The sequence below is a fragment of the Myotis davidii genome, unplaced genomic scaffold (assembly GCF_000327345.1).
Source record: "Myotis davidii unplaced genomic scaffold, ASM32734v1 scaffold181, whole genome shotgun sequence".
Lineage (NCBI taxonomy): Eukaryota > Metazoa > Chordata > Mammalia > Chiroptera > Vespertilionidae > Myotis > Myotis davidii.
Genome location: NW_006291504.1, coordinates 3185499 through 3204198, shown reverse-complemented (window position 1 = coordinate 3204198; position 18700 = coordinate 3185499). Strand labels below are relative to the sequence as shown.

The 18700-nt window shown below is 53.7% G+C and overlaps 2 protein-coding genes across 2 annotated transcripts in view; one reads left to right on the top strand and one right to left on the bottom strand.

Annotated features, from left to right (window-relative positions):
- Positions 1-2122, top strand: part of GPT2 (glutamic pyruvate transaminase (alanine aminotransferase) 2) — a 12920-nt gene extending 10798 nt beyond the window's left edge. Inside the window, exon 8 of the mRNA XM_015564699.1 lies at positions 113-2122. Coding sequence (XP_015420185.1) covers positions 113-203 — 91 coding nt within the window. The 3' untranslated portion in view covers positions 204-2122. The remainder of the gene's footprint in view (positions 1-112) is intronic.
- Positions 2123-6625: 4503 nt separating this feature from the next.
- DNAJA2 (DnaJ heat shock protein family (Hsp40) member A2) lies at positions 6626-18529 on the bottom strand. Its single transcript, XM_015564698.1, has 9 exons — positions 18483-18529; positions 17922-18078; positions 17400-17623; positions 14479-14559; positions 14117-14250; positions 12212-12408; positions 8184-8328; positions 7925-8052; positions 6626-7392 (listed from the first exon to the last, which is right to left on the bottom strand). Exons 1-9 carry the CDS (start codon positions 18527-18529, stop codon positions 7201-7203), a joined length of 1305 nt encoding a protein of 434 aa, XP_015420184.1. The 3' UTR covers positions 6626-7200.
- Positions 18530-18700: the final 171 nt, after the last annotated feature.

Below are 18700 nucleotides of genomic sequence, written 5' to 3'. Positions count from 1 at the left end.
CTGGTGCCCCGGCGGCAGGTGGGGGGCCCGAGCTGCGGGGTTCGTGCCTCTGCTCTCTGCCCTCTGCCCCTGCGGGCGGCCGGCAGCCGGGCTGACGCTGCTCTCCCCCCAGGATGACCATCCTCCCTCCCATGGAGAAGCTGAAGACGGTGCTGCAGAGGGTGAAGGACTTCCACATCCAGTTCCTCGGGGAGTTCGCCTGAGGCCCCCACTGAGCCCCTCCCAGCGACCTGCCTCCGCCCCGCCAGGGCCTCCGGTCGCTGGCACCGCCGCCCCGCCCCAGGAGGCCTCCTTCTTTGTGCCTTGACGTGGGGAGCACGTCTCTCCCGAGCCGATGTGAATGGGGATGTCCCAGAAACCCCGTTTCTCTTCTTGTTTTTTGATGCAACCAAAGTGGAGGGGACGTGGCCCGCCCGTGGGGGGCGCGTCTGGATCTGCTGCCGCCGCCGCTCCCGGGCTCATCGGGGTGAGAGGCTGCTCCGAGGAACAGGAGGCTGCAAGTGCAGGGCTGAACCCCGGGGAGGACTGGACATCCCAACCGCCACGTGATCTGTGAAATAAAACCCTTGGTGCAGAACCCAGCCCCCAGCAGGGGCCCCGAGTCCACTGCAGGCTCAGCGGGGCGCCCCCTTCTGGCCGGAGGCAGACAGTGCGTCTCAGTGCAGGGGTGCAGGGGTCGCGGGGATGCCCGGTCGGTGGTGGGTACTGTTTTCCTTCTGTCCTGCAGGGGATGAGTGGGTGTGAGCAGGTGACCAGGCTCCCAGGGAGCAAGGACTCTGTGCACCCACGAGGCTTTGGGGGTGACGGGTTGGCTGGGACCTGGGACGGGGGTACAGCCCAGCGCTACCCCGCTATCCCAGTCGTGTGTGGGGAGTCAGCCTGTTGGTGAGGGGATCCATCCTGCTTTTCCCCAACAATGGTTCTCTCCCAGGGCCCGGTTGAGCCTTGGCACACACTGCCCTCTGCTGGCGAGAGCAGGAACAGTGAGACAGTGGCCCTGTCCTGGTGCCCAAGCCTTCTCGAGGACTGGCCAGTCACCCCGCCTCCAAGGTGTCCGCTGAGCCCTTGCAAACTGCGTTTGGCCCACTTCCTGCCCATGAACTGGCCGACGCGCCTGTGGTGCGGTCGATCTGAAGTGCATAAAAGCGCTTCGCTTCCCGCAGCGTTTGCCTCCACAGTGTTTGCCAGCCAGGGGGCCGCAGCACCTGTCACCTCCCCAGGCCGGGGGTGGGGCACCCCCCCCTTGCCGCAGCCTCCCTGGCTTAGCACACCTGGCCGGGGCAGGCGTGCCCCCTGCCACCCCGCCTCCCCAGGGGGCAGGAAGCGAGCCCAAGGCCAGCACAGGAGTCTGGGGGCCCAGCGCGTCCCAAGGGGAAAAGGAAGCAGCTGGATCGAGAATCTGAGCTTGGAAAGCAGCCTCCGGGGCTCCCGTTTCCAGGGCGAACTCCCTGCGGCCCCCGAGAAAAAGGCAGCCGCAGCCCCGAGGAACAGGGTCTCTGGGAAGGCGGCCTTCCTTCAAAAGCTCCACGTTGCCGGGGCTCTGGCGTGGTCCGGAGCCAGGATGAGCAGAGGCGGGTGCATTTTTTATATTTTTGTAACAGCTTTTTTCATGGGCGGAGGGAGGGCTGGTATTTGTAGTTTTCACAAGCCCAGTGGTTTTTTATAAATATCTCTTCGGAGTCTAAGTAACCCTGACGTCTTTGCAATGTTTACATGGTTTTTAACGATGCTGCCGCGTACACTTGGTTTGCCTGTCAACAGTGACTGCGGGCCTGGCAAGGGGCACGGGGTGGGAGCGCCGGTCACGGTCACGGGCGAGCTCGTCTCCTACAGCGTCCATCCTGGTGTCGGGTTTGGGCGCCACCAGAGAGAGACATTGGCCATTTAGGGCCACACCGTAAATCCACACCCTGAGGTTTTCTGTCCGTTTAGACCCGCAGGTGGGGGGTCTGGGGGCCGGGCTGCGCGTCCCCAGGTATGGCTTGGCGGGAGGGCCGGGAGGGGCGACAGGCCTGCCTGCCCCCGTTCCAGTCTGGATTCTCACAGGCGTCTCCTGCGCAAGGCACCGAGGACGAGAGCTCTGCTGGGAATTTCAAAATAAAACACTTTGTGTCAAAAACGGTCCCGGCTTCACGGTCCTTGTGTAGATCCCACACTCAGCGGACACCCACACTCTGCAACGTATTCCCAGCACAATGAGCGTTTCCCCAAATACTGCGGCCATGGGTGCACAGAGCCTCCTTCTATTGGACTTTTGTGTATATTTTCGTAATGAAAACATTTAAGCAACCGCAAACCTTGAACGCAGAGGATGTCATTTTCGACTCGGTGTGCCTGCTCTCGGCACAGCGAGGGAGGCACGTGTCTTAAACACTGATCAGCACATCAGATGCATTTTCTGTCACTTAATTAACATGCCATAAAACAGTTTACAACAGTGTTTTGTAATGACTACATACCGGGCACCGAATGGGTGCGATGAGATGTGACGGGGTGTTCAGGTAACGTCCACTCACAATCACAGTCCGTCTCCGCGGACATCCTGTGTTGGTCTTGTGCACGGCCACCCTGACCCTGGGGAAAGGGAGTTTCCGGGTGAAAAAAGGTTTAAGCACCAATGGGATCCCCACCAGCAGTTACTCACTCGTTTTTATTTTTTTCCTCTTTATTGATTTTAGAGAGAGGAAGGGAGAGAAACTGACTTTACCGTTCCACCTATTTATGCACTCATTGATTCTTTTTTTCAAAATATATTTTATTGATTTTTTACAGAGAGGAAGGGAGAGAGATAGGGAGTTAGAAACATCGATGAGAGAGAAACATCGATCAGCTGCCTCCTGCACACTCCCTACTGGGGATGTGCCCACAACCACGGTACATGCCCTTGACCGGAATCGAACCTGGGACCTCTCAGTCCGCAGGCTGATGCTCTATCCACTGAGCCAAACCGGTTTCGGCCACTCATTGATTCTTGTCTGGGCCCTGACCGGGGATCGAACCTGCAACCTTGGTGTATCGGTTTGACGCTCTAACCAACTGAGCCACCTGGCCAGGGCTTGGCAGGATTTCATTTAAAAGCAAACACACGCCCTCTAACTCGGCAGCCGGGCCACCTGCACTGTGGTGGTTCAGCTTTGTGACGAGACCTGGACAGGGCTCCTGAGCAATGCCTGGCCCCATGCCTCTGGCTAAGATGGGTGTGGGCTGACTAGATGCTGCGCACGAAGCCAATTGTGTGACTCCAGACTGCAGTGCGGTGGGTGAGGGTGGACATGCACACGGGTGCCGGGTGCCGTCAGGAGAACCTACTTGCGTCGGCGTTCTTGGCTGCGTTACTGGCTGGGCAGGTTTTTGTGGTCAGGCCGTTCCTCCTGGTACGTTCTCACTTTGCATGCAGCCTGGTGGTTATTCTGGCCGTGACTGGCTGTGAGAGCTCTGTGCCACTCCGTCCCCGGCTGCGGGAAGGAGATGGATACTGAACAGCTGACTTACCTCAGAGGTGGCTCTGACCTGCTGCTGCCCACGTATGTCAGGAAGGGGGTTTGAGGGCGGCTCCCAACATTCCCGCTGGTCAGAGAGGGAGCCCAGCGGGCGAGGCTCAGTGGTTGAGGGTGGATCCCGTGAACCAGGAGGTCACAGTTTAATTTCCAGTCAGGGCACATGCCCGGGTTCTGGGCTCGATCCCCAGTGTGGGGATGCAGTGGGCAGCTGATCAATGATTCTCTCTCATCATTGATGTTTCTGTCTCTCCCTCTCCCTTCCTCTCTGAAATCTTTGTAACAACCAAAGACCGGCATGGGTGGGCGGGGCCACGCAATTTCACATGCTGGGCTTCTAACATATATATATATATATATATAGAGAGAGAGAGAGAGAGAGAGAGAGAGCAAGCAGTGGAAAAGGGCAGAGGCCCCAGGGCCAGGACGAAAGGCAACGCCCTCTCCCTGCTCCTCTCACACTGACAATGGATGTCTCTCAAATACCTAAGACGTGATCCCTTCCAACACAAAGCCCCTCCACCTCAAGCATGTCAAACTCATTTAGTTGGCCCGTATTAGCCTTTGAGTTTGACATGCTCGCTCTACCTGGAAACAGAAACACAGGCACTGCCCAGGCCACCTCGCTAAGGTGAGAACGGCTGGGCGTGGGATCCAGGCCCAGTGAGCCTGACCCCGGCGACGGGTTCAAGGATGGCGCCAACGGACACCAGGCCACTGAGACACCCCCCTGCCCCCAGGCCTTGTGCTGGAAGCGTGGAGAAGGGACAGCTTCCCCGGCTGCTGGCAGGTCGTGGGGCCCGTCCTTGGAGTGTGGGCCTTGGGTTGATCTTGACCTGGGACCCTTTCTTCATCACTTCCTGGCCTGTGGCTTCCCTGGAAGCCTTCCCACCGCATACTTGCTGGTGAACTGGGGCGCTGGCAGGGCGGGAGGTGACACGTGAACACTGAGACAGCCTGAGTGACACGGGCGGAGGCTGTGAACAGACGCTGCTCCCACGGTACACACTGGCCGGTGAGCGCATGGCAAGATGCGTAGCATTCCTCACCAGGCAAATGCAGATCTCAACCCCTCGCCTCTCGCCCCCACTGCGGAGGCTGTCATGAGACGGGTCCACGCTGCAGTTGTGGAAAACAAGTTCTCTCCTCTGCTGGTAGGATTGTAAGATGGGGCGGCCTGTTTTAGAAGTCTGGCAAAGGATTAAAAGGTTACCATGGGAATCAGACACTTCACTTCTCGGCATCTGCCCAGAACTGGAAAGACGTCCACACAAAACTCAGTATGTGAACGTTCACAGCATGATCCCCCACGGGAAGACTCCAGTGCCCACCGGCCGGCGAGCAGGGCCAGGAGTGACCTGGCAATACAAAGGCAGTGCTGCTGCGCGCTGTCAGGGATGAGCCCTGGACACGGACTAAGTTAGATCCCACTGGAGCCCCGGCCGGTTTCGCTCAGTGGTCAGAGCATCAGCCTGTGGACTGATGGGTCACAGGTTCGATCCCTGGCCTGTTGGGGCGTGTGGGGAAGGTGATCACGTCAGTGTTTCTCTTTCTCGCCTCCCTCTCCTCTAAAGATTAATGGAAAACAGACTCTTAGATGAGGACTTAAAAAAATAGAATCCCATTTTATACCAATGGTCCAAAACTGGCCTGAGAAACAGATACCAGATGAGCGACTGCACCAGAGCAAGGACCAGAGCGCGAATGCTAACGGGTTCCTTTCTGAGGTGGAATGTTCTGGAGAGTGGCGAAGGCCGCCGAGCTCTGAATGTTCTAAGCCCCGGCCCCGGACTGCACCCCTGGGAAAGGGCCTAGTGAATGGGATACGCGGGATCACTCCTGACGGGAGACACTCAAGGCCTCTTCTCTGGGCAGGCGCTCTGCAAAGCGGACGACTGCGGGGAAGAACCGATCCGAACGCCGTCCACCACCCGCTTCCGTGTGGTTTGGTCACAACCACCTGCACAGAAAGGCCAAACGGAACCGCTGCTTCTAACCCTTTATTGGGAAGGCGACAAACTGTACTGCCACCGTTTCTTACGCGTCAGGTGGTGCGCGGGGAAGGAACTCGGATACAAAACTGCCGTGCTGCCGCCTCGCCAGGCTGGCTGTAGTTTTTGTACAGCAGAGGTAGGTGGCTGGGACAGTCATCGAAACCTCGCGGCTGGGAGGAATGCCAGGACACCTTCCTGCCCATGCAGGTTCTGGCGGACCTAGGAGAGACTCGGTGCGTTATATTTAGTCAGGGATGGCAACCCTTGAAAAACTCCATTTTCAGTTCTCTCCTGTTCTCTCCCAAATGTAAAGAGTACACAGAGTCTCTTCCTTCAAATTCAAGTGTGTCCTGGGAAGGGAAAGGTCAGAGAGAGAGAGGTGGGAAGAGCAACACAACGCCCTTCACACAGGTTGTGCCCGACTGTCCTCACACCACCCCGGCCTGCTTTCCCATAAACAGCAGCGAGTCAACCCTCCCCCATCTCATCAATCCTCCCCCCACTCAAACACACAGCCTGATGAAGACAGAATCTTTAACTGAACATTTAATGGAAACAGGCTCTATGCAGACATGGTTCTAGTACTGATTTGCGGTTTCCTTTTATAAATAAAGGGGCGATGGTGGGGTGCAGAGGCTATGTCGCCCCAATGCGCAGGGCCATAACAGAGGAGCCGTGTAACTCGGGTGTCCTGGAGTCTACAAAGCATCAAGGGAAGCCAGGATAGCCCGTTTCTACCGTCAAACTTGCATTCATGGTGTAAACAATCAAATGGGTGTGTGCCCGAGCATGAGCGCCAGGCCCACAGGTTTAAGAGCGGCTTGGGAGCTAGAACCAAGAATCCATTCTCCAGGTTGAGGATCCATTTGTCGGTTCAAAATATGCTCTTCCTGCTGCCCCGGCCGGGGTAGCCCCGTCGGACGGAGCATCATTCCATGCACTGAAGGGCGGCGGCTTCCATTCCTGGTCAGGGCACATACCAGGTTGTGGGTTCCACCCCCGGTCTGGGCTGGTATGGAAGGCAACTGATCCATGTCTCCCTCTCTCTCACATCGATGTTTCTCTCTCTCCCTTCCTCTCTCTAAAATCAATTTTAAAAAATGTGTTTTTCCTCCTAAAAATGTGACACAAAAATAATTTACACCAACTGCTCTTTATTATCGAGTTTCAAAACCTTTCACAAGATGATAAAAAACAAGAAAAGAAGAGAAATCCCAACAACGTGACCGCCAGCGCGGATGTCACTCCCACTGTTCCGTCAGCGCCGAGCCCTGTGCGCAAAGCCCACTCCCTGCACCCAAGCGAGACGCAGGCTCGGAAACTCTTTATTCTGGTTGCAGCAGCTTGTGACGCAGGCGCAGCCAAACACAAGCTCCGGGACACACTGGACAGACTTACAACGTGGGCTTCGAGTTGCAAACATGAAACAGAATCTACACGGAACTGATAGAAACCGCGCACAGACCAGGGCGGGCCTGGGAACGCGCGTCAGTCCTGCCTCCTCGAGTGCTCTCCTCTGTACAGACCAGTCAGACGAAGATGCAGAGCTCTGTGGTTAGTTAAATTATACACTCTGTAGATACTATACCGACTTTAAAGTTACACATAGACCAGGAAATATCCATCAGTTCATTCGGATCGACAGACCCTCTGGCTGGGCCGCTGCAGACCAACCGGCACGCGGAGGAAACCCGCCTGCGCCCCGCGGCTCACTGGTGGGCACACTGCACACCGGGGCCGTGGTGGCTGCTGCCCTCCTCATCGGAACTGTCGTTGTAGGCCTCGCGCCTCTGCCCGCCCCCCGAGCCCCGGGTGCTGTCGAATTCCTGAAGCTCCACCTCCTCTGTGTCCCCGATGATGTTCGGGACTTCCGGTCGGGATGGCAGAAGGTCTTCTAGTTCCTTCGTTAAAACAAACACAAAAAAGGTCGCTGCCAACGTCTCCAGGAGCCCCTGCCCACACACAGCCCAAGGGGCGGGCTCCTTTCAAGTGAGCAGCACTGCCCTGGCGAGTGAAGCCGAGACCGCAGGCCACACCTGCAGACATCTCCTCTGTGTGACCTCTACTGCTCAGAAAACAAGCCACCACCTGCCCACTCGGAAGCATGGGACACGCAGACACGCCTTCCTGCACGAAGAACCAGCCGGCTGGGCTGGGGGTGCCCCCTTCAGGCAAGGGACCCCACCCCCGTGACTCCCCTTTCCCCAGCACACCACGCCCCGTGGGCGCTACTTTACCACCAGCCCCGGCCCCTGGACACTGACCCCAGCAATCCTCATTTCAGTAGCAGCCAGGAGAGCCACGGAGCAAATACGTAAAAAGCACTTTTATGTGCTGACCACCTCTTGGCACCACAAACAATGGAAGGTGATAAAGAATTTTAACTGACACTGGACGGAAGGCAGCGCCCGCTGCGGATGTCGGGGCACTTACGGAGAGCTTGTCGGGGCTGACCCAGTTGTTCTCAGGGAACTGCACGTCGAACTTGATGTACAGGTCGCCTTTCTCGAAGGGGTTCCTACTGCGGCACATACCTTCCCCTCGAACCACCCGGACGCACCCTAGTATTTGAGGAAGTCGTGGGGAAAGTATGAAGAACTTTATCCAAGAAGAAGAGCGCTCAGTAATGTTCTTTTTAAGAGCCACCTACTATGCGAGAAGCGCACAGGAGGCCCTCAGGGCGGGCACTCACCCGGCTCGATGACCTTGCCCGGCGGGTACTTCACCACGATCTGACGGGCATCGAGGTGCTTGAAGGTGAACTGGAAGCCGCAGAGCGCCTCCACGAGGCCTATCCTGTAGGTCATGTGCAGGTCGTTGCCGTCCCGCTGGAACACCTGGGGGAGAGCAGCAGACACAGCTCCTCAAGACGGAGCCACACGGCCATGCTCTGTGCCTTGAACCGACCTCACAACTTCCATTTACCATCCAGTGCCAAGCCCCGTCTCCACGCCCTAAATTTATGTAAGAAAACCTGGCCGTTCTCAAGTAATATGCCAGAAACTTCCACCAGGCAAGCCCGGGAATTGGGAGGCAATGGCTCAAACCTACGTCACAGCTGAGGCCGCAGAAACAAACAGGCGGGCCCTGCAGGCCCATTTCCTGGTCCGGCTCCGAGCTAAGGGCGCAGAGGGCCCAGCGGGATTCTGGGAGCAGGTTCGCCCCTGGAGAGCTCCCCAGACAGCATCCCAACAAGGGCAAGGGAGGGCCAAGTTCAACATAAACAGTTCCACCAGCAACGCTCAGCCAATGAAGGCGCCAACACCACGCGTCACGTGGCACAGGTACGAACACGTTTCCGCTCCCCACAGCCCACACCTGTCTAGAGGAATGCAAATCAACAATAAACCCGTGGACTCAGCCCGAGCGCCCAGGTCACTCCATCAACATCAAGAGTGTCTCCGCGCTTCCACGGCAGGAAAACACGTCCCTCTGCACACGCCTGCCTCGCTTTTCACAAACATCCAGACGCTTCACTTCTGAAGTTTAATATAATAAAACGAACTGCAGGAAATGGTCATCTATATATTTTTCAATGCTAGTCTCTCTTCCAAAGAATGCTGGGCAGTTCCGAGCAGAGAGGAACCTGAAAGGCAGCCCCTGTCCCAAACCCTCCTCCCAAATTTGCCCAAGAAAGAAAGCTGACCTCACACGTCCTGACCGCGGCCCAGGGCCCACAGCCGCACCCGGGAACGGACAGTTTTGAACCACGTATCCTTCAGTTAAGGCTACATTGCTCTCCTCCTTCTCCCCCCTCCCCTGCCCCCTACGAGACTTAGAGCCAGTGGGCAGCAGCGGCAGCGCATTCTAGGCTCACCCCCTGAACCTGCTTTCAAGGCCCCCCTTTCTCTGCCTTCCCAGTGAGCCGGAGCAGCCACCTGGGCTCACTTCTTTAAAAAGCAGCTCTGCTGGAAGGAGGGACAAGACCGGGCGCTGCTCTTGGGTATCTTGGACAGGAGGGCTCACCTTGATGTGATTCGAATAAAAAATGGCCTGAGTTGTTTGGCTTTTCTGGGGTGGTGGTGGTGGTGCGGGGGCGGGGGGGGGCTAGGCTAGCCAATTTGATGCTAAAATTCAGAGAACACGCAAGCAAGAACAATTGGGAAATTTTTGAAAAACAGGATTGATGAAGAGAAACTACCAAGAAAGAGGCAGCAAACCACTTAAAAGTGACAATCACGTCTGAAAAACCAACAGAGGAGGGACTAGCATCACCAGGTCCTACGGTCCTTTGTGCAAATGCACCTTGGCAGCCAGATCACCAGCACACGCATGTGCACACATGCGCACACACGCACAGAAAGACGCACACGACACACAGCATCCCAGCAGCAAGTGCTTCCCTCAGGAGAGTCACATGCTGCTTCAGATACAGCCCCACCCTGACCTCATGGCCTCACCATGGCTTCAGCACCAGAGCTGGGAGTGAAAAACACAAAAAACAAAGTACAAGATTTTTCATGGACTAGTTCAAACTAGTCAAGTTTTCTTCAGAAGGTTCAGAAAGTTTTCAGGGGCAGAAATTAAACAATTGCCCAGTGCGACTGGCGTGGCTCCGGGGTTGAGCGTCGACCTATGGCCCAGGAGATCGAGGTTCGATTCCTGGCCAGGGCACAGGCCTGGGCTGTGGACTCGATCCCCAGAAGGGGGCGGACAGGAGGCAGCCCATCCATAATTCTCTCTCATCGTTGATGTTTCTATCTCCCTATCCCCCTCTCCATTCCTCTCTGAAAAAAACAAAACAAACAAAAAAAAAACCACATTAAAAAACAAAACAAAAACAATTGCCCAAATCCCAGCGTGGGTTCAGATTTCCTGGTCATAAACCGGGAAGGCCCACCCTGCCCTCTCCCGAGGTGAGCCCTCGCCGGCCTTTGCCATCTCCTGTCAGACCACCAGTGGGACCGCCGCCTGCTGGAAAGCCATGCACTCCACAGCGGCCCACGAGTCAGTGACATCACTTCAGACACCTCCCCGCGGCCCCAACAGAAAGGCAGCCTGTGCACCCCTCCCTGGGCCCGATGACCGCCCCGAGGGAGGACCGGCTTTGTGTGCGGTTGAGCCAAGCCAGGAGGCCAATGCCGCTACACGGGAGTCAGAACTGACTCAAGTCCACTGACCTCCATGTTTAAATCCCCACTGGATTATTCAGCCACAGTACAGGCTGAGCTTAGGGGGACAAATCCAACAGGCCAGAACACCAACCACCATTCCTACCCCCTCCGACTTCCTCACCACCCTCCTGCCCTGCGCGCAGACACCACGCGATGACTGCTCCCTGTGATGTGTCACGGGAGCACCACACACAGCGGTGCCATCTTACAACCCGGCCTGCTCTGTGCCCAAGCGGACTCTAACCATCTCCACTCCTTGGCCATCTTTCTATCTTTGTGCCTTTAATACCTTGTATGGTGCTATGCATGGAAGGCACGGCCGAACACAGTGCTACCTAACAGAGCAGCTCATAAAAGAGCTACAAATATTCCAGCCTACAAGACCCTAAGGATGACTTCTAGAAATTACTACTTTCCAGCGTTCTAAGAGATCCTCGCTTTTTGTGAGCTTGGCAATATCCACAAAGAGCCAAGACGTACAGAGCAATCTATAGCTTCGCCGAGGCTAGAAGCTCTACTGATGCCCCTGAGAAAGGCTGGGGCGGCAACTCACCCCGCAAGGGAATGGAACCCGGTCACATTCCCAGAATCTGCACCGCAAGGCAGCTTCACCCTCCACTGGGTTCGTGAAGTGATTTAAAAAACTTCATTGGTAGAAATCGCCATCAAATGGGAGAAAATTTTCGTGTAAACGAAGAAGGGGGATGACCTGTGAAGACTTTCACTGGAACTTGAGTCAATGGGACCAAGGACAAAGCCAGAGCCCCGTCAAACACTTCTACAGCCAAGCATTTGGGGCCCGGCCATTGAGGCTCAGTGGTTGAGCACCAACCTATGAGCAGTTCGATTCCCGGTCAGCACACATGCTCAGGTTTCGCACTCGATCCCCAGTGTGAGGTGTGCAGGAGGCAGCTGATCAATGATTCTCTCTCGTCACTGATGTTTCTATCCTTTTTGCCCTCTCCCTCTCTAAAATCAATTAAAAAACATTTTTTTTTTTTAAAGAATCTGGGTGATGACTGAAGGGCTGTTTCACAAATAGCTCCATCTATTCTCCTTGAATAAAGGTCTACAGTGCACACACAGCACCTTAAATACAAGCGCAGAGGCACAGCCCAAGGACCACCCTAGGCCCCATCGCCGGACCAGCTAACGTTGCCTTGTACACACACGCAGTGCACTCTGATCAGAAATTTAACATAAAAAATGTCCAACCGCAGAGCCCTTACATTCCAGAGAATCTCGCCGGGGCACCCGTGTGTAAGACAAACAGCAGCACTGAGGGCTGAAGCCCTGTCCGCCGCCCCCTCCCTGCCCCGGGGGCTGCACAGGGCAAGGGAGCTGCCTCGGCCTTCTGGTCCGGGCCTCGTCTTCAGACACGGAGGCCACGGAGGCCGGGACAGAGGCCACGAGACGACGAGCTACAGTGCTAGTCAACGCCACGGCAGGCCCCACCGGGCTAACCAGGCCGCCCCACACCGCAGCCGGACCACTGGGCACTTCCCCGTGCGCATGTGTGCAGCGCCGCTCCGGGAAACCCAGGCACACCCGACCCGCCCCTCGCACGCACCCCCACCCCGAATAAAGCCAACACCAAGGACCTCACCTCATGTTCCTTCTCTTGCAGCAAGAGAACGATGTCTCCCGGCTCCACTCCGGGCGCCTGGTCTGCCTCCCCCGCGAACGTGATCCTCTGGCCGTGCTTCATGCCCTTGTCCACGTGGACTTCGAGGATCTTGACTTCTTTAATCACCTTCTTCCCCTCGCACTTTTTACAGCGGTCCTTCTCGTTAATGACCTCTCCTGGGAAGAGAGGCCAGGCAAGCTTCCAGTGAGATTACTCCGCTGCCCTCTTAGGTCAGGTAAGTCTTGCCAAGGCTTTTATTCATTAAATACATTTTCTGAACTCCTTTAACGGCCACCTAACATTTTGATTAGAGAATCATTCTTAATATCAAAAACTCACACCTCACTGCTGGTTCCCTGAGGCCTCCTCCATTTCTGAGCATAATGTGCCTTAAACCCTTCCTGGTCCTGACTCTCTTCCTGGAGTGAAAACAAAGCCGGGGGCCCGGAAACAAAAGGGGTGTCAGGTGTCCTAGCTGGTTTGGCTCTGGACAGAGTGACTAGGGACTAAAGGGTCCCTGGTTCGATTTCAGTCAAGGGCACATGCCCGGGTTGCGGGCCCCATCCCCACTAGGGGGCGTGCAAGAGGTAGCCAATCCATGATTCTCATCATGGATGCTTCTCTCCTCCTCCCCTTTCCTCTGAAATAAATGAAATTAAAAAAACAAAAACAAGGGGTGTCAGGTGCTTCTTCATTTTTGTGCTCAGCCTTAGTTTCACGAGTTTAGCCCAAATAAAAATGCAGCTAGCCTCATGGCTCATTATTACTGTGCGGTTGGCAGTGAATTTCATTTCCTTCACACACGAAAAGCTGCACAGGCGCCCTACTATGGGTCGCCCCTTACGTAGTTCACGGTCAAGGACAACTGCTGAAACCCGCTAGATGCTGCATTAGTGGTACGAGTCCCTCCACACCACGCTCCGGACACCCAGCTTCTTTTCTTCCCTACGCACTCTTCTGAAACATTTGATTAGTGTCTAATGAAATAAAATGGAAGCTGTACATAGACTGTGAAAGAAGTGTCGATTTCTAATGGCTGATTGGCACCCTGTAATGCTTAGAGGACATGTGTCATCAATAACTTCTGAGTCTGTTTCTAGAACACGTTACAAAGCATGTCCTGCAAAATATCAGTGCCTCCAAGTGCAATGGCCCCCGGGCAGCTCTGCCAACTCTGGCTTTTCGACAGCGGACTGTCGGCCACAGTGAGAGGGAAACGCCCCGAGCCCTCTCGCGGGGAAGGTAACAGGCAGCTTCCCCAAGTGACCTCGTCCCTCCCAGGAGCACTGGGAAAAGGATGCTCTAAACCCGTGCTCTCCGCTATGACAGCCACCACCAGTCACGGCTCTGCGTTCAAACTAAGGACACAGTCCCTCCGTCATTCAAGAGCTCAGGAGCCACAGGAAGCTGGTGGTTACTGCTCTGGACGTTGCAGACACAGAACATTCGGTCAAGGCAGAAAAGTCCTTTTGGCCAGCACGGCCCCAAGGCCGCAGGCCCGGCTGCCAGTCCTGCCTACCAGGGAGGCAGCAGCCGGCGTTTCCACGTTGTCTCACAGGAAGCCGTCTCTTCTCAGAAGGGTAACTAACCATTGGCTGCTCCCCGCTCCATCGAACATCCCCTTACAAATCTGAAGGACAAATCTGTCCATCCTCCTGCTATTAGAAAAGAGAAACATTTCCCCGGACAGAATACACATTTATGGTTTATCTGGGTTCCCTGGGCCCAGGCCTGATGGAGTAATTCTTCTCATATTTTCCTTCCAGAGCTCTCCGTGGCTTTTCTTTATTCAACAGGAAGATACAACCACGCCGAGAAAGAAAAACTGCGCCTCCCTATTTCTGCGCACCCACCCCCAGCCTGGGGCCGGAGCCCAGCACGCACCTTCTCCGTTGCAGTCGGAGCACACGGACTGCATCTGCTGCACCATCCCCGGGGCCAGCTGCCGGATCATGATGCGGACGCCGCGACCCCGGCAGGCGCTGCACTTCTGAACAGCCCCCGACTTTCCACCTTGGCTAAAGCAAGCAAAGGCATCCATTAGCTTTTGCCCACCGGCCAGACAAGCAGGACTGGGCTTTTCACCTTCATCTTCAACCCTCAGCGACTATTAAACTGACTCGCAGGGGGCCCAGGAGATGTTCTGTTTAGTGAGTTTTAAATCAAGAACAACTTTTCTCTGGCAGACACTCAGGGTGCCACTGAGAGCGCAGATGAGATCGAGTCATAAACCAGGACACACTTACCCATTGCACGCACTGCAGAGCACATTCTTGCTAAGCTGTAGTTTGGTGGTCTTGCCATTATACAGATCTTCTAAAGACACTCTGGGGAGAAAAGAATTGGGTTCAATTAAATTTTGCCCAGTTCTCTCAAATACAGACGTAAATGACAGCTGAAACAGCAAATTTCACTATAACCGTCTCAAACAAAGAATTTAAAACACCTTTCATGAAGCCACCGACTGAGGTTTTGTTTTGTGGCCTGAAGTATCAGAAAGTTTTACGGTCCTGGACAGTACAGATGCGCCCAAAGCCAGCACCAGGGTCAGGCCAGCGTGTGCTGTTGCGTTTTCTGATAAAGCTGCTAAGTGCAAACTCAAGTGCACAGCCTTCCTCTGGCCTCAGGCAGGAACCCCCTTTTCCAGGACAGAACGGGCACAGCGAGGCTAAGTCAGTCCTCACTGCACTACAAGGCTCTGCACCCTCCACGGACGATTCAGAAAGGCTACAAAGTCCTATTATAACAGGAGTTGGCATCGGAGTGCATGTCTCAAAAAAGGGAAAAAAGTGGCCTTATCTACAGTGTGACAGGGGAGGAGAGGAACAGGTTTTTAACAGAGAGCCGACAAGTCTTAAAGCTCTAAGGAACCCAGCAAATTCTAAGCAAAACTGCATCAACTTTTACCAAATTTTCAGAGCTCTAAGACCCAAAAAGGGTGGAGTTAAAAAGTCTATTAAAAATACATGACGTAGCCCTAGCTTGTTTGGTTTAGCAGATACAGAGTCAGCCTGCAGACTGAAGTGGCCTGGGTTTGATTCCGGTCAAGGGCACAGGCCTAGGTTGCCAGCTCGATCCCCAGAGCGGGGCGTGCAGGAGGCAGCCAATCCATGATTCTCTCTCATCATTGATGTTTCTCTCTCTCCCTCCGCTCTGACATCAATAGAAATGCATTTAAAAATATGACTTATAAAACCCAAAGTGCCTTTACTCATACAGCACAGATGAATTACAGGACCACTCTTTTCCAAAGTAACCTCCAGGGACCTACGTATATTGAATCTCACACTGTTCTTCGTGAGTGCAGTTTGGTCTTACCCTCCCAACCGTGTGGTACATCTCCTTTGGTGAGTACAGATTTACTTGAAAATGGAGGAGCCAAAAAAATAGTTGGAAGTATTCCACAAAGAACACAGTCTTCTGCGGTATTCAAACTTTCTCACACTTGTTATCTGAAGCTAAGACTGTACAGGTTCCAGGCAGCATGAGAATAAAACACTTACAAACATTCCCAGCACCGGAGCCATGCCATTTCCAGCGTCACCGCGGACAAAAGCCCCTGGGTGTACCTGCCTTTTACTTTTCGTAAGAACCTTTAACCAAACCACGGACAGAAAACAAACAGGTAGGGCTTCCCCCTGGCACATCACATCACAGTCAGCACGCAAGACCACACCAAGAGGCCAGGTAAGTCCTCATCTCAACCAACGTGGCCAAGAAAGGAAAAACGTGGGTAATGGTCTGCGGAGCTAGAACCCTTCGCCAGCGGGACTAAACCGGCCGTTTCTACCAGGAAACCGGGCTGTATTTTTCGGCCTCGAAACACAGCTGCCGGCCGGGGAATCTCTGCCAAGGAGCGAGCTGCACGCAGATCCTCAGCAGCCCCGCCGATCACAGGAGACACTGGCACCCTCCCAGGGAAAGGGGAGCGACTAATACCACGGCTGGAGCAGTATACCGCCGCCCAGACGAAATGCTGCCAGACCGGGGAAACGTAAAGCAATGCCAGAAGAACAGGAAATAAACTGCATGTACTGCACACTATGAAACAAAATGTAAAGGAGGCATGAAGAACCATGAAACCGAGCACTCTTGATTGTATTTACTTCTTAGACCATTTCTATCTTTTTCTTTTTTTAATGTTTTTATTGATTTCAGAGAGAAGGGAGAGAGAGAGAGAAACATCAATGATGAGAGAGAGAATCATGGATCGGCTGCCTCCTGCACGCCCCACACTGGGGATCGAGCTAGCTACCCGGACATGTGCCCTGACTGGGAATCAAACCCTGACCTCCATGTTCATAGGTCGAGGCTCAACCACTGCGCCATACCGGCCAGGCCTTAGACCGTTTCTTTGTTAAAGAAAAATATGAAAAACTAACCAACACTGCACAAGTGTTACCCTTGGAATAATATCCAAATGATAACATTTCTAAGGATAAATTCTTCTCATATACAAACTTAAGAATGAGAGTCAACGTAACAGGTTATGCTTTACTTCCTCCAATCTGCTCAAATGAATAGATAACATGAAATATTTTAAATACTGGAAATTCAGTCCCTGGCATTTGCTTGTAAAACCATTGTCAGTTTAAAAAGCTGACAGGACCCAAGGCCTCACAAATTTTACAAAGTAAAAAAGCTAGTTTCAAATTATAGCAGGTTCACGAGCTCACTCACAGTCTAAGATCAAGGTCAGACCCATTCATATGTTGGCAGGTTAATGTCAGGCTTGAAGCCAGCAAGCTCCATGGAAACCAATTTCGGAGTTCTCACTGAGGATCAAGTAATGAGTGACTACAACATGCAAACAAACGAGCCGGGCAGGCACTCAGCTAGTATGTTTTTAATAAAAAGTGACTTGGAAGATTTAAATACTTCAAAGAGGAAAACCTCCAGCATTGGAAACGTCAATCATGTACTCTGCCTGGGGAGCACATGAACAAAACCATCTTCCCACTCAGGGCAAACACCAACTGCCCTTTAAGATCTGTAGCAAAACGCAAACACCCAGGTGACCAAATTCAACTTAGTCACCCAATGAGGACGGTAAGGCTCATGGACGACTGTGTTCTGATGAAAGATAAAACATTTTTTGATACCGTTTCTCCTCTACTATTACTACTTGAAAGAAAGTACTTTAAAAAAAAAAAGGAAAGATATTCACTTGAGTGGATGCATCATGTCTTCTCCTCTTCTTCTGCCGTTTCGACTTCTACTCTGATTGCCCATGAAGCCAAACAGGCCCCCACCGAAAATGTGGGAGAAGATGTCATCCATGCCGCCACCGCCGCCGCTGCCTTCCCGGAGGCCCTGCTCTCCATAGCGGTCATATAGCTCGCGTTTCTCAGGATTTGATAGCACTTCATACGCAAAGCTTATTTCTTTGAACTACAAAGGAAAAGGAAAACGATCGGATTTTTAAATAGAAGAGTGGAGAAAGGCTACAGGAATCCAGAATCCACCTAATTCTGGAAGGTGCAAGCTGCCTTTGGTTTGATCCTGGTCCTATTGATCACCTACCAGGGCCCAGAATGTCGGTATTCCTGTCACAAACCAAAATCCTCTGAGCATAAAAACTGGGCTCAGGGGCATTAACGGACTTTTCTTACATCCCTTTTACAAGGAGGGCAACTTAAGTTTAACACTGAAACCTTGGGGGGAGGGGGGGGAGTCTCAAATTACTTACTTTGTCTCCAGCATTTGGATTCTTATCAGGGTGGTATTCCTTGGCTAATTTCCTGTACGCCTTCAATAAGGGGCAAAAAACAAACAAACAAACAAACAAACAAACAAAAAAGGGAGGGTTAGATACCAAGACCGGTTTAAAGGTTTGCGAGTACCAACTTAATAATCACTTTTCCGGGAAGCACCATAACCTTTCAAAAACAGCTTTAATTCCCTGGAACCACTGCCGCTTTCCATCTTAACGCCGCTTACTCACTGATTCAATACAAGAAGGCAGACGGCAGCTATGCTTGAAAAGAGGTTATACTGAAGAAGCCAGGTGCAAACAATGCAACAATGCCACAGGAAAAAAACCCACAACGCTGGGGTTTTCAGCGCTGGGTTTGAAACGCTCATCTTCACTCTTGCCCAGTGGCTCCGATGGGCAGTAACCGGGTCAATCAGATCCAGTAAGAAACTGCAGGGTAAGAAACTCCAGCCCAGGGAGCGTTCCTGCTCACGATGGATGGACCCTCTAACTGTAAGCCCCGGGTCGTGTTTTCTTTCCATGCGGGGGGCTCACCTGGGGTCTGAGGCCCTGAGCGGCCCTCGGTCTAAGGGCAGGTACATGCTAGGGGGAGGGGGCTGAGCTGCCCCGCACCCAGGTCTTCATCCACAGGCCCACGCATTACATAATGGGCCGGCATTTCCGGTAGGGCAACAGGAAGTCCCTCTGCCTCCCCACGGTCCCCGTCCCGTCGCTCGAGGGGCCGATTCGGGTTTTCTCCGCTCGCGGGTGCG